Genomic DNA, 16,395 nt, shown 5'->3' on the forward strand with positions numbered 1-16,395 from the left:
ATAACAATACATTTATTTTTGTTATCTGCCTCTCACCTGGAATGTGGGTCCTGAGGTGGATTACATAGATTTAAAAATACAAGGCATACATAAAATCATGCAGAGATTTAATAATATAAAAACATACAAAATAAATACATAAACAGATATATACAAATATATACATATGCGGCATGTAAAGGGTCATTCTAGGCTTAGTCTCAGCAGACAAGGCTAGGAAAGACTCCTGCCTCAAACCCTGGAGAGTGGATGACTGTCAGTGTAGAATGTAGACCAGAGTGGCTAACTGGTGTAGTTGTCCAGGGTTGCGGGGGGTTGTAGACCCCTTACTTTTTGGGGAGCAGAGTCCCAGTGTACAATCCAATCACCATGAAAAGGGAGCATATTAACCACTGAAAAGAGTCTTCTAACTTGGCTAATAACATGCTTCCTTGTCCTTTTGTGCTGATTGGAAGCCAGAGTGAAAGGAGGTGAGTCAGTCACTGAGAAGATTCTTCTCAGTAGCTAACATATGCATCCCCTTTTCGTGCTGCTTGGCTCCTAAGGTGAGTGAGAAGTGAGCTTCATAGCAAAGAAACTTGGTCCCCCAAATCCTAGTCCCACACTTGAGTTTATTTCAGAATTCTTAAAATCAAAATGTTTCTGGCAACATTTAGCCGCAGAGAAAGAGAAATTTGAGGGGGCAGCTTATGCACACAGTAGTTTACTCTGGTTCTATAATTCTGTAATTGCAGAAGAGATGATGAATCCTGGGGGGTGTGGCTGTGAGGGGGCATGGTGTGACTATCATGAAGAGACCGTGCACTTCTGAATTTGCCACTACACCACCGGCGGCTAACTTCTGGCTCTACAAATGTTGTTGGACTCCAGCTCCTATCAGCACTAGCCAGCATGGCCAATGGTCATTAATGATGGGAGGCCCACAGATTGGCTATCCTTAAGCTCAGGGAATGGGAACCTGTGGCCCTCCAAATGTTGGTAGACAACAGCTCCCATCATCCCTGATCATGGCTGGGGCTGACGAGAGTTGAAGTCCAACAACATCTGGAGGGCCACAGATTTCCAGCCCTGATTTGCACCCTCATATCCATTCAACCGCATGTGTAGATCTCGCAGCTTGCTCATCCATACCCAGGCCAACTGAAGAGAGCAAACCGTTGGGATAAGCGGTGTAGGTACGTCAAAGGCTTAACCCCAGAATCAGTCTCCAAGACCAGGGCCGAGCCCTGAAATAACAACATACAACAGACAGAAAATGCTTTCAATCATGAGCAGTGTGCTTCACCCTCACCCACTAGTGTAGTGACAAATTCAGAAGTGCAGGGTCCCTTCATGATAGTCACACCACGTGCCCTCACTCACTCACTCTCTGTGGTCATCTCCACACTTCTCCATTTTTCCTGTGTGCAACTTCTCCCACAACAACAGATGTCCCTAGGAGCCAATCAGCATGAGAGTGCATTAGAGTGTGTTAGCTACTGAGAAGAGTCTTCTCTGGGTGACTCACCTCCTTTCACTCTCATTGGCTCATAGGACGCTGGAGACTAGGGACCCTGCTTGGATCCTGCTCCCAAAAAAGTAAGAGGTCTAAGACCCCCTGAGACCCTGGACCACTATACCCCTGCCCTCACCTGATAGCAATCACAGGCTGTCCCCACACATTTAGGGCAAAGGAGCAAGGCTTCCAGGACGGTGGATACACGGTTCTCCTCGGGCAAGCCTAAATCCAGGGCACCACATTTGTGATAAGCTGAGCATGGGCGAGGTGCCCGGAGGAGGAGGATCAACTCCACACACACGCGGCCTGCTCCCTCGGCCCCGCCCCGCACCTGCCTCCTCCTCGCAGGCTCCGCCCCATCCCGCCCCCGCGCCCTCCCAAGCTGGAAAGCGGCAACCGGCGAAGGCGCCTGATAGCGGCGAATTATTTGCAAACAAGCTTCTGGTGCCGCCGCCGCTGCACAAGAGAGAGCTGCCATGGGGAAAGTGCAAGGAGGGATGCGCTGTATCAAGTTCCTGCTCTTCATTTTCAACTTCATCTTCTTGGTCAGTGCGCGGGGCGATCGGGATTGGAGAGCCAAGTGGGGCTAGACCCGGGGCGGGGAGCGTAAGGCGATCGGGGGCTGTGGAAATCGGTGGTGAGGGAAGGTGCGGAGGGAGAAGCTGGATGGGGTTCAGGATGCGCGGAAAGGGGGAGCAGAGGGAATGAATCCCGGAGAGCCATGACCACGGCGCTAGGAATGAGAGGGTCCAGCCCTGACAGTGGTTGTTTGGTGCGTGTTTCTCTTCATCAGGAAGAGCAGAGCGAGCCCCTTGCTTCCAGCTCAGCTTCTTGCTCCTCTAGGAGGCTGCAAACTGACGCGCTCACCTACTTGCTGATCAGCTATTCCACAATCTCATCAAGCCATTCCCTCTCTTCCCCTTGGACATCCCTTCCTGCACAATTCCTAAATGCCACACTTTATGATCTCTGCAGAGAAATGACAAACACAAGGGCTAATGCCCTGTGCATCCCTCTGCATCTGATCACTGAGAGCCTAATGACATTTGAGTGACTGAACAGCTGATGAATATGTGGGATGCTTCAATGGGGAAAGGCACCCTTCCTTTTGTGTTGGACCCTGTCTTTCCTGGACACTCTCTTTCTGCAGTGGCTATTCTGTTCATCGAAGCAATCAATTGATGTAGTGGTTACCTAGTGATAAGCACACATGTATAAACTTGTCCAAAGAAAATGAACCTGGATGTTCCCATATATCTTGTGCAGTGGAGGTAGTGTGTTCTGAAGCAAGCAGCATGCTGTGGATTGTCTGTCATACAGTGGAATAAAGCATATACCCTTCAAGTTAGGGGCATTATTCATCCAACCAATGTTAGCTCAATGACAGTAATAAATATTGCCTTTGTTGGTGTGCCTATCTGCATATGATCATCTTTTGTCTTTGGGGCTGATGAGATCATCAGGCCAGAAGTGTCTGCCTCTTGCATCTCTCTTGGAAATGCATGTAATATGTAAATTGTCTGTATACCTGTAGTTTTATCCTAATAGTCCTTATAGACTTAGATTCTTGTAGACTAGTGCCACAAGCAAAGCAAGAAGACCGGAGTCACAAAGGCACAAATGCTTTATTGCCCCAATATGCTCATGATTGTGATGTGTTTTAATGTATCACTTCACACACACACACCCATGGGACATCAGTCATGAAACCGCTGTGTTTTAAATAACGCTGACATATAAGTATTGGTTAGAATTATACAAGAAAACCAAGCTTTTTTATTTGTGCATATATACCACAAAGTATATAGAATATATAATATATATCCCAGAGATAGCGCATTGCCCTTGATATGTATCATGATCCCTTTGCATGTTTTGACAAAAATGTATTTGCACCATTTGTGAGTATCCACTCTTTGAGCAATAATTGGTGCAGACCTCTAGTACTTGTGGGGTAAGTGTGGGCACCACTGTGACTCTGCATTGATGACTATTTGGACACCTCATAGTTATATTCTAGTCTGTGGAATGTCCTGTATGTTTGAATTTTCAAGCCATGTGCAGCACTAAATGAATTCATTTGTATATCATAATAAGGAGCATGGTGTGATGTGTGAATGTACTTTTTTAGTAGGGAACCTAGCCCATATTGATTATGATGACTGGAACCTGTACATTGTCAGTCAGGTTCAGCATGTTCCTTTTGTTCCAGATGTACTCGTGTAAATAGTTCTTTCTAATATTAAAAACAGAAAATATCCATATAAGCAAGCAAGCTGTGTACCAATTCTTATACAGAATAGTGTACATATAGTACAAGTGAAGGGCAATAACTTATATTAAATTCTGACAAGCAATATTATAATACATGTCCTGTTCTGCTGGCTCTCAGAGTTCAGGCATAAGAGAGAGAACATAAATGTACAGGTTCTGCCAGCTCTTACCTTTTGTTATTATTGATGGGTTGTTTTTAGCATCATGGGAGACACGTGCTTCAGCACTGGGGTGGAGAAGGACACAACTTCCGAAGAGCTTAGAAAAGAAGAAGCAACTGAAGGGGGGAAGATTCTGGCATGGAGGCACAGATGTGGTGGGAGGGAAGAATAGCTCTGTTTTTCATTGCTTCTGTGGTTGTCTACATGGCTGCTCAAGGTTCCTTGCTTGAGTGGTTACAGCTGGGAATATTCAGCCCCTGAAAAATGTTGTTAGGTATGACCATCATCTGGATCCTCCACTCTATAAGTGAGCAGCAAATGTACATTTCCAGAGAATATAATCTAGAAAGGCTTAAAGAGATCTGTAATTCCATTGGGGAGAGTCCCTGTTATGGCAGACCCCAAGAGTTTTGCTGGGCCCCCCTCATGCTTCCACTGTCCCTTTTGAAGTATCCACTGAGTACCACCAGCAGCAGCCTGCCTATTCCCTCCCCATCCCTGACTGTACAGGCCATGCATCAGAAGTCACCAACTTTTTTAGGCCTGTGGGCACATTAGGATTTATTTATTTATTTGCTCCCCTCCCACAGATCAGCTCCACCCACCGAGAGATAGACTATTCTAAAGGAGCAGGAGTAAAATTCAGATCCAGTAGAATTAACTGAGCCTTGAAAAGTGCAAAGAGCTGAAAGAGGAAGTGGGAAAGAGTGTCTTTCTTCCATCTTCCTCCTGCAATTCTATGTATTTTACAAGGGAGAAATAGGTAACTACTCCCCTAATTTCATGAACAAGGTGAAATGGTGGGTGGGCTCAGAGGCTTCATGGGTACAAGGGAATACCTCCAAGATATTATTGTGCCCTTGGGTACTACATATATACCCTTGCCATATCAGCTCCCTTGGTAGGCAGGGTAGTTCTAGGGGACAGGCAAGAAGAAAGTCAATCTGCTCCAAACGGTGCTAGAGCTAGACTTATATAGTTAGGAAACAATTGGCTTTTTCCTGTGGACTAGTTGTGTCTGGGAAATTTTGCCAGAGATGGTTGGTCAGAACTTTGTTTATAATCTTCATTCAAGTCACTATTTGGCTGATTGAGCAAATTTATCAATAATTTGCTTTTAAAGATAGCAGCAGACTTTGTAATGATTGTTTGTTCGGTTGCCTAATATCCTTTCTGTAGAACTGGGATCTCTTTGCTTAGAAGTAGTTTTTGACTTCAACATCTCTGGTCACATAGTAAAAGAAACTATTACTGAGACAGAGTGTATTGTAGGCTGTGTAATGAATCCAAGTTTGCTCTTTATCTTGTTAACCGTAACTTCTCATATTTGTCTGTTAAGCACACAAGAATCTTGTGCTTGTTGCACACTGACAGGAGTCTTTCCATTAGTAGGCATGTTTAGCCCTGGATTCCAAAAGAATAACATCACTTTAACTGCTGGTACTCTAGTTTATATCTCATCTAACACATCTTCTAGATCTGAGTACCAACATCAACCCGTAGAAGATGTTGAAGAAAATCTTCAACAGTAGAAGAAAATAGCTCTTCAGTGAAACCATAGAAACAGCAAAGGAAATAAACAGCCACAATGGGGCACATTTGTTTATCCTTGACATTGTTTTGCTATCAACACTTTCCCAGAGCTGTGTGACTCTCTGTGCCTAGGCAGTACAGCTCATCACTAATCTAAAGGAAAGCCAAAATAAATAATGCTTAAGGAATACTATGGGCACACTTCCATGATTACTTAAAAATGACCAGTGTGAACATGCACTTCTATAACTTTGCTTAGACTGGGAATTTATTTCGGTCCTTCCAAGGGCATCATACCTCCGTTTTGCTTAGTGATGCAGGAGGAACTTGTTTGATCTGCTTTTTGCAGCAGATGGACCAAAACAACACTCCTGAACTTGCTTGTGGATTGGAATGCAAGTCCCAATTAGATCATACACTTATCTTGAATTTGTGATGCAGTTTCAGTGTGCAAAAGTGTGTGCAAAATGTATTTTGTGTACAACATTCTTATTTCATGGGCAACTGCACTGGAAAATGTATATATTTTATATGCAAAGTAAGTGCAAAATCTGTGCAATTTAAATGTGAACTTCTTGTGCATTTTTTCAAAAAATCTGCACAATGGACCTATGATTGAGCATCAATGAAACAAAAATTAGGCTGTCTAAACTTAAATGTGGCTGCTCACCTATCCCTAGTTGTAATGCAGTACACCAGAGGTGGGGAACTGTGTGTGTGCTCTGGGCCAGGTCCTCCTATCCATACATGCCTGTGGGCCAAGTTTGACAGGTAGATGGGGCTGGCCATGTGTCAATCACTTGATGTCACAGTGATGTCAGGTAACCCATTTTTGCCCATGCAGTTTGAAATCAAAGTGCAAATTGCGCACAGTACTGGGGAAGCCCTATGAGCAGCACTTCCATTGCTATAATAATTATCTGATTGTGCCACCCTTCTCAGACACTGACAGTCAGCTGATTGTGCTTGGGAAGCACTGCAAAGCCTCTTTTGTCCAAGTCCTGCCTTTACTGACCCACACCAGATGTCATATATGGATGTGGCTCGGCCAAAATGGGCTTCTGGGCCAAAAGGGGAGACCTGATGTGCCTAATTAGGCCTGCAACGTGGAAATTCTCCACACCTGCAGTACACAGTAAGGAGATTCCACATTAAATATTGGGTACTGAAGTTCCAAAGCAGCCTATATTCCATAGTAGAAACAAATCAAACATTTGCAAAAAACAATATTCTGAATTCTGTGACTATAACCTAGTAAAGGCCTTGTCTGAGATGTCATGTTGCAATTTTGCATTTTATTATTTATGTATTTATTTATTATTTGTATACTGCTATTTCAGTGTGGTGTAGTGGCTAAGGTGTTGGACTATAACCTGGGAGACCAGGGTTCGAATCCCCGCATAGCCATGAAGCTCACTGGGTGACCTTGGGCCAATCATTGCCTCTCAGCCTCAGAGGAAGGCAATGGTAAACCATCTCTGAATACCGCTTACCATGAAAACCCTATTCATAGGGTCGCCATAAGTCGGGATCGACTTGAAGGCAGTCCATTTCCATTTCATTTAAAAAAACATCAAAACAGTTTACAACAAATAAAAAACCATATAATAAAAGCTATTAAAATACAATAAAAACAAGTTCAACTACTGCAAAGACATATTCTAAACTGCCTGCATAAGGTTGGCGGAACAGAAAGGTTTTCAACAGGCGCTGAAAGATTAAAACAGAAGGTGCTAGCTTTTCGTGCTAGAATTACTGACATCATTTTCTATTGATAACTCATCCCTCCTTGGAAATTGCTAAATTCTTTGCCATGGCAATTTCCAAGCAGCAAGGAGTTCTATAGTTCAGCTTTCCTCAAGCGAAGTATAGACTACTTTGCTTCTGGAGCTTTCATAATCCAGCCTCCCCTTTTTAGGCAGAATTTGCTGATCCAGAGGCTCCGAGTAGAACGGAAGCATCTTGTCTAGTGGTGCAGAGCTGCAATGCTAGCTTCCCTGCTGAGGCATCACTGTTGCTTACCAGGAAGGATGAAGTAGCAGGAAGGTTGGTGTGGTGCAGGCACACTGGCAGGAGTGTTGGATTGGCTCCACAAGTGCACCCACACCATGCCAACCTCCTTACCACCTTACCTCTCCTCCTGCTGGTCACTGCAGGAAGCCACTGCTGTTGTGGCTTTGCCCCACTGGGTAAGCTGATTCTGAAGTAAAGAAGGCTTTTTATATTTTTCCTCCTCTCCACATGCCTCTTAATGTATTTTTATTCATCTCCTGTCATTTCTTCTCTTTTCCTTGCACCCACGCTTACCTCTAAACTGCCAGTTTCTTTCCTCCTTGCTCCTTTTACATTTTCTTCTTCCTTCTATAACAGCTTTCTTCTCTTACCCCTTTCTTCTCTGTTCCTTGATGATGATGATGATGATGGAGCTGCTGCTGATCACATGATTTTGGCCAAAAGTGACTGCATGATCTGGGGACAGGGGGTCTGTGGTGTTCAGGCCCGCTGGTGGTTCCCAACCCACAGTATAACAAACACTGCTCTCAGGATTTTAGTAGACTGCAATCTAAATATGTCAGCAGTATAATACTGTATCTAAAATGGCTAATGCAAGTCTAGGTTGCACCAATCGAAGCATGGTGCCCGGATAATGGAATTGTTGTATTCTGCTTTGGTCAGACCTAGGGATGGGATCTGTTGGCATGGTGCTGGTTAGAAAGCCTTCCATTGATGTAACAGGCTGGCATCGATTCGAGTTCATTCTGTATTTGCTAGCCGTTGCTTTTACCGATCTGTGGAGGGTTTTTTGCTCAGAAAAAAAATCAATATTAATATCAATATTTTAAAAAGAAATATCGATAAATTATCATTCTTACAATCAATGTTTTACAAGAGGATTTTTTAAAAAGAAAAGTCCATTTTCAAAAATATCTGTACTACATTTGCTAGATTTAAATCTGATACTCATCTATGGACAATAAGTGAATTAATGGAAATTTGTTACCAAATCAGGGTACTGTAGTAGTGGATTTCTTGCATCAGCAGGGGATTTGACCAGATTACTTTAGAGGTCCTTTCAACTTTATGATTCTATGACTGAGTGGGGGTTCAAATTTGGAATGTAGAATGGTTCCTGAACATGCCCATGAACCTTCATTCTAATATCTCAGGTTTCAAGGAGAGATACTACTGCATGACAATATATTTTGCATTTTCCTCCCCCTCTGAAAATGGGCTGGTTGGAGGTGAGCTAGTGTAGTCAAAGTTGCAATTCAGATTATGCCCTGAATATGAGTTACTTACTAAAGCTGATTCTGATACCAACACAAAGAAATGGAATCCCCATTGTAGGCCTCAGTTTGCTCAGCTAGTTCTGCAAATTTAGAACATTAGCATGATGGATTGCGTTTGTTCAGATGGATAAGAACACTGAATCCCTGCCCTTCTGTTAGTGGAAATTCTACACACTGTTCATAGCTTTTGGTGTTTCTTCAGACATTCCCATATTATTTTGAGCATATATTTACAGCCATTAGGCCTAGAAACTTGATTTTTAGAAAAACAATAAGCTGAGATTCCCAGCATTCTAGGGTCTGCACCCAATACCAGATTTGGAGCTTGCATGGATCCTGTGATAAACTGCAGGATTCTCAGCAGCTCATACTGTTTCTTCCTTTTTCGTAGTAGGAATTCTTTTCTAGTTGGGGGATAGGCACAAAAGGCATTGAGAATTTACTATAGTGTTTGCTGGTAGTAAGGAAGGACACTTTACGCCTCCCACTCAGTCATTACTTCATCCAGTGGTTTCTGTTTCAGGATGTGGTTAACTTATCATTTCCCTGGCTCTGTTTGATCAGTGAGGTTCAGGCTTCCAGTCAGCATTTGCGCTCTCAACCTGAGATGCTCTCAGTTTTTAGGCAGATCTCACCAGTGTACTGAAAGTTTCTTAAGGGACATTAAGGTGCACTGTATATTGAACGGAAATAACTAATTCTTAAAAGCACTCAATCCATCTGTCTGTCATGTAACTATCTCCAGTGGCATTTCCATGGCTTTTAAAAAGAAAAGTGTGGTTGGAGGTTTCTCACCCAACTGGGGAACAGCATGTCGAGGTGTGTAAAACCTCAAAGTTCTTTCCCCCCCCCTTGGAAACAAATGGTTGAAAGCAGATGAAAAGAGAAAAATGCAGGGCCTTGGAGAGCACAACTGGGTATATTTCAGTTATAGTTATGAGCAGGAGGAGAGAAAGGGTGATATACCAGCTTTCAGACGGTGAATTGCTCACCTTGGCCTTATTACATCACAGCAATGCAGGCATGGCGATGCAGGATGAAAATGGAGGCTTGGATATTTCTAGACAGCATGTCACACCAGTGCTGCTATGGCACAATGGAGAACAACTTCAGTCAGGGCTTGTGGAAACGGAATGCATGATTTAAACATGTATGAAAGCTCTCTGCAAGCACATGGGAAGATGAGGCTTTAAATGCTTTTTTTTTTTTATCACAGACAACATGGCTTCTCTTAACCAGCAAGAGTAGCTGGGATCTGTGTGTAAATATTTTTAAATACATAACAGTTAGGATTTGGCCACTTCTTAACAACAACAGGAAACCTCCCAGTCCAGACATGTGTTTCAATAGCATCCCTACAATGTTGAAATACCATTAGAAACTTGCTTAAGTAAAGCATTATCACTGTTAGGCAGCAAATAGACAGATAGTGGCATGGTGCCACCAAGCTACTGTTCACATAAATATAAAGTATAGTGCAGCAAAATGACTGGGTAAATTATCAGTAGTACTAGAGGAGGCTGTTGGAGGGACAACAACAGATGTTGCCATAGAGTAGTGCAAACAAGAAGCAAAGGAGCCTCAGATTGATTCCATTAAACCAGAATGAGCCTTCACCTATGTATTGTTCACACATGCATGCCATAATATTTATTTTTTCTCGCACTTTCAAATCCAAGGCTGTTGCATAGATAAAATCAAAGTCGGGCGCTGCCCACAGGCTTTCACTCTAATAGAAATCACTTGATGTCTGCAATATCACAGCTCAAATGCCACACACGGCGTTTCCATGCCACCTCAAAGACAAAACTATTAAATGGAAGCAGTTCATACATTCTGCTGCAGGGCCTCAAAGGATGATAGATCAACTGATGAGCATGTGTGTGTTGCCCTACATGTCTCTGTACTGTAAAGCAGAAGAGGTCATTGGTCTCTCTTATTCAAATAGCTCCTCTGTTAAATAAGCATATTTCTTTGATGGATGTGAAACTGCCCTTTTCTTTCCATCCTTTCATGTTCCCCCCTCTCTCAGTGTTGTCTTTAGAGAAAAAGGCTGGATGAGGTGGTAAAATGGACTGTAACACTTTTACAAGTGACTGTTCCTCTATGTAAACAAACAAAACCCTCCCAGCAAGTAGAAAACTAGTAAACAAGGTGAGGACTGGCCTAGAACTTTGTTCCCTGATGTGTTAGTTTTCTATCAACAGTGAGTTTTTATTTTGAAGAGCAAAATGATAATCTCCTACCTGCAATCTGAAATGACACAATCCACTCTGCCACTTCATTCTGCTATAGACTAGGCTTGCTCCTCAAGAGAAGTCAAGGAGATGCTTTTCAGTGTGCCCATTTCTGTGGACAGGAGTGCTTTTGACACTTATAACCGAGTTCTTCATGGGAGAATAATAACAAGATAAACACGCACATTTTACCTACAAAGGAGCAAACTCTGGCTAGCCTTGGAAGTATTTTTTTTTCATAAAAGCAACATTTTTCTTGGGGTAGGGGTTTTTGCTTTTTTCAAAGGTATCCAGAATGTATATATGCTTTTTTTTGGGTGGGGGGAATACGTGATTATGCTTTTTCATATATGAAAAGGTAACATAGAAACCTGTCCTGAGCATTTGTCACTGCTAATGAAGCCAGTTGGAGGAAAGCAATGAAGTAAAAGTGCTAGGTGTAGGAACAATCTCAGGTGTGTTCCTTTTACATTTTTAAGTACTTTTTTTATATATATTACTGAAGCTTTTAGGACCAAAGGCAGAGGTGATATAAAGAGAGCCCACAGTTAGTCTCTCAGCCTTGGGTGAACCTGGCTTCCTCCAGGCTTTGCAGCAGAAATGGCAGATGTGTAGACCAGTGAATTAAATGGTGGTGCAGCCTTTCCTTTCCTCTATGCTGCAAGTGGAATGTCTCCCTTTTTTAAAAGGGCTGCTCATACATTTATCAGGTCATTTGTCATCTAATTTAGGAAAATTTCCCTCTCCCCACCCCTTTTTTCATTAAAGTGCAAAACTGCTCTAGATATTTGAGTAAAGGTTTCTTGGTGATGTCACAATCAACATCATATGGTGCCAGCCAATAAGCACTGTGCAGAGCAAGCTTCTGCTAGATATTTTGAGCACCCCCCCAATAGCTGGAAGAAAGATGTGTTCTTAAAAAAGCATGTCTGTCTTCACTTAATGTAGGTTTTTTTTAATTAATTGTTTATGCCAGAACATTAAAGAAAATGTTTTCTACAAGGGTGCAGCTGATTATGCGTAAGAGGTACACTGTTAACAGCTCTGAAACATTTCCCAAGGCAGTGGAACTGAGCTTTTGCCTTCTGGGAACTTACTCTTTGTGTGATTAAAATCTCATAATTCAAGGGTTTCCTCTGCATTTTATACAGTTTCCTTGCTACCAAGGGTGGGCACAGCTATGCAGTTCCAGGGATATGAGGAGACTTTTGTTATTCATTTAAATCTTACAAAAGAAACATTTTCTGGTATGTGCAACAGCCAGTAATGAGGTCATGGAAGCTGCTGAAAAATCAATAGAAACTGCAGGTTAAAGGGCATTTTCCAAACTACCTGGTTTTTTTATTTTTATTTGCTTGTAGGGCTTTGCACACAACTTTGGCAAATGTCCAGATCTAGCTAATTCTAATCTTGAATCACAAAATAGACTCTTTAGCACTTGCTACAGCATCCACCATCACCACAGGAGCTCCCAGTGCTGTCTTACAGCCTCTTTCTTGCTGCCGCACTCCCTGCCACTAATTGGCACTTTGGCTTACCCATGTTTAATGCATTTGGAAATTTGTTTATCCTCCACTGATCATTTATTGCAGAGCTCCTGTGCCTTTCACAGCTGAATAATAGGAAGTAATCACACAGGTGGAGTCCATGGTGCAGAATAGATCAGGACAAGCAGCAACGGCAGGGGGGAAAATTGGCAACCCAAGCTGTGCATGTATGTGTCATATATCATTCATCTGTTGACATGAGCTGAGAACATGTGCCAAAATAAATCTAAAGTGCCTTTTGGGGTCTTTTTGTTGCCATAGCAGCTATTTTTGAATTTCTGTCCTGCAGAGCAAACTGCCGAAACCTGCAGGCCTCCAGATATTGCTGGACTACAACTCCCATTAGCTCTATTCAGTATTGCCAATGGTCCAAGGATGATGGGTGTTGTAGTCCAAAACATCTGGAGGGCACTAGGTTGGGGAAGGCTGGGTGAGATTGTCTTGCTCTTCTTCCTGTCGGTACTGTACTTTATGGTCATTGTGGCTCTTCTAGAATGTTTTGGAAAACCTCCAATATTGAAGTTGTTATTAATCATTGTGGCAGTATTCTTTAACTGTACTCTCTGATTACAAGCTATAATGGTTTTGAAGTGGCAAATAGGAATGAAGCATTTCTTTCTTTGCCTGTGGCTTAAGGAAAGTGGAATGTGCAATCTTGTGATGAAGCTTTTATTCATATTTGGAAGGCTATGCAATGTGCTCTCATCCAGTAGTTCCATAATTTAGAAGTTTTTAAGTAAAGACTGTAATTTATGCTCCCTTGTGTTATTCATCAAGGGTAGCCAACGTGGTGCCCTCCATATATTGTTGGATTGCAATTCCATTAGCCCCAGCCAGCATAGGCAGTGGTCAGAGATTATGGGAGTTGTAGAACAGCAACATCCAGAGGGCATCACATTGACTATGCCTGCTATATTAGAGGAAAGAAAGCCCACAGAAACTAAAGCAGTTAGTTGACTTTGTGGGGCATATTCTTTCTGACATGCACCTGCACATGGTTATAACTTGTATGGCTAGGTTGACATGGTGACAAAATCTTACATATGTTAGAAATGAATAACACACATCAAGGAGTCAACCCAAGAATGAATGATTGTGTAGCTGTCCCTGCAGTTCAGCTGAAGGAGGTAATGCCACCATTTGTGCAATGGAATGAGGAGACAAATTGAATTTCTTCCATGAAATTGCTGTGCCTAGATTCTAGTCTAATGGCCTCTCAATCCACTTGCTATTTCTTCCCAATTACCGGTATTTGTCATTGTATTTTGTTGTTTACATGAAACTTTAATGCAGCACTGAGACTGGTTACAAATGCAACTTACTTTTGAATATCATTGAATTCCATTCAAAACAGTGACTGTCTTTGCAGCTGCCATATTCTGAGTGAATGTGCTTTCGTGTTTGGAATTTGCATATACAAAAGCATAAGTGTGGTGTGTGAAATCGTATAGTGCAGGTCAGCTGTTCAAACCAATATGGTGCTCCGTAGATGTGTCATCAGCTTTTCAAGCTGCACACCAGTATGACAACAGCAGAACCAGGTGTGATATGATGGCACACTCCACATTTGCTTCCCTCTTCCCCAAATTTGCAGATCTAGCACCATGGGAGGGATTGCATTACTGAACTCTCAGAGTACACATGACAGTTTCTCTGTGGGCTCATTTCAGTGCCTGGCAGCACAGACAGCATCCCAGGAAAGAGTGGACGTTTTTCTTCTAGGGCACATCCAAAAGCAAAACCTGCAGGGAACCTGCATGAACATCATTGCTGAAGCCTCTGTGCATCTAAACGGTAGACATTGGGAGTTGTATTCAACTAAGTCCTATTCAGAATAAACCCACTGAAATTAATGAACCTCATTTAGTCATATCTATTAACTTCAGTGGGTCTGCTCTGAGTAGGACTAACACTGAATGCTACCCTGAATGTCTATTATATTTATTTATTTAACGTATTTTTAACCCACCTTTCATCACAAAAGTTTTGAGGATGGAGTACAAAACATTCCACAGTGATAGCAATAATAAATAATTATCAAGCAGAAACCATAACCAGTAAAAACCAGGAGCTAGTACAAATAAAATATATCATTCCTAATCATGGCACTAATACCCACCAATGGGCTAGACAAACAAGTGAGTCTTCAGCTGGCATTGAAAATTAATCAATGTTGGTACCAGCCATATCTCAGAGGAAAGGGCATTCCATAAGCAGAGTGCCACCACCACTGACAAGGTCATGTTGCCATATAACCAATATCACATGGCTGCAGGCCCAACCAAAAAGGTCTCCTCAGTGGATCATAACACATAGGCAGGTTGACATGGAAGGAAGTGCTCCATCAAATATTTGTATGTTTCATGGAATGCAAGTATGTATAGTGAAGTACATATCCTGCACTGCCACGTGGGCGTGTATAAAAGCTTCCTGTGGCTTCTTGAACAGCAGGAAGCTACAACTTAGCCTCGTGTCCTATTTTTTTTGGGGGGGGGAGGGAACAGGCTTGCTTCTTGTATACAGGCTGGGATGGAAGGGGGACCTAAGGGTGGCCCTGCCATGAGGCCAAGTGAGACAGGCGCCTCAAGCAGTGGATGCTGTGGGTTAAGGAACAGCACCCAAGGTATTAGAGCAGTGTTTCTCAAACAGTGGTCCAGGGACCACCACTGGGTCTTGGACCACTTTCGGGAAGGCCTCAGTGCCACATAGGGTTGCCAGGTGTCTACTTTTTGCCCAGAGACTCCGGGTTTGGGGCATCCTGTCTGGGGCTCCAGGTGAATCACCTTAATCTCCAGACTCTTAGCTGTCATTTAAAAAAACAAAGTTTCTAGGTGGTCTGGTTCAAAAGATATAAACCAAAATGTCATCCTCCCCTCCCCTCCCCCCCTCCCCCAGCAACTTCTGTTAGTAGCAGCTGCTCTAATCCCTGCCCTTTCAGGTTGGTATGGTATTGCATTTCGGAAATCATCACTGTTTTTTGTTTTTGTTTTTCTATTTGCATTTCATCTACCTCTGACCTTACTCCCTTACATCCGTAGAAGCAATAACAGTGGTTCCATGTGGTCAGCTCAACCCCCTTAAACCCACTGATGATGCACCTTGTTATCTGCATGATGGTTTGTTTCTTGCCCAATAGTGGTAAAAGAGAATTCACATACTGGGAAGTGTGGCTTCAATTGCTGTTGTTCCCAATCTACTGCCTGTGAAGGTAGACCAAACCATATGTGTTTTCTCTCTGTCAATTATTACTCACTGGAATTGGGTTAGCTGTCAAAGTGAGTTTATAGCAGCCCATAGAGTAGGCAGGAAAGAATAGAGAATCTTCTTAACCCTTACTCATTTCTCAAACCTCTCTCTGCAGTGGTATGCTTCAAGCAACTGTGGTTGATGCTTAATGTATGATGCTTAATGACATCACTAGGTCCCACCCCTGAAATCTCAGGGTTTGCAATGCTTCTGACCTGGCAACCCTAGTGCCACAACCTGCCCAGTGCCTTCTCACTTCCCTGCCCTGTCCCCCAATCCATTCCATAGCCTTTTGTTTGGATCAAAGCTAGTGCTAGCAGCTCCATGCGTGCTGAGTCAAGGTGGCTGAGAGACAGAGAAGGAAGGTTTCCATCTTCTGAGGGAAAAGGGCTAGAAGAGGTGTTGAAGGAAATTATAAAGAGAAAGATGATGATGATGATGATGATGATAGCCTGGGAATTTAAACGAAGATGATAAGATATGAAAGCTGTGTTAGGAGGAAGGAATGCATGTAAAAGGGCCAGGGAGGAGGGTTGCAACAAACTGGTTGTTTGTGGTGGGGAGATAAGGTGTCAGGTGGGCAATGGGAAAAGAAATTACAGCAGATAG

The 16,395-nt window shown here is 42.8% G+C and overlaps 1 protein-coding gene across 3 annotated transcripts in view; it reads left to right on the forward strand.

The window, feature by feature from the left end:
• TSPAN2 (tetraspanin 2) overlaps positions 1-16,395 on the forward strand; it is a 111,972-nt gene that overhangs the window by 15,427 nt on the left and 80,150 nt on the right. Inside the window, exon 1 of one of the 3 annotated variants that reach the window (XM_061631904.1) lies at positions 1,850-2,043. The exons of the other annotated variants lie outside the window; for them this stretch is intronic. Within the exon in view, the coding sequence (XP_061487888.1) occupies positions 1,975-2,043 (69 nt within the window). The 5' untranslated portion in view covers positions 1,850-1,974. Of the gene's footprint in view, positions 1-1,849; positions 2,044-16,395 lie in introns of those variants that run through there. 3 annotated transcript variants of the gene reach the window in all.

This window comes from Rhineura floridana, chromosome 6 (assembly GCF_030035675.1).
Source record: "Rhineura floridana isolate rRhiFlo1 chromosome 6, rRhiFlo1.hap2, whole genome shotgun sequence".
In the NCBI taxonomy this organism is placed as follows: Eukaryota; Metazoa; Chordata; class Lepidosauria; order Squamata; family Rhineuridae; genus Rhineura; species Rhineura floridana.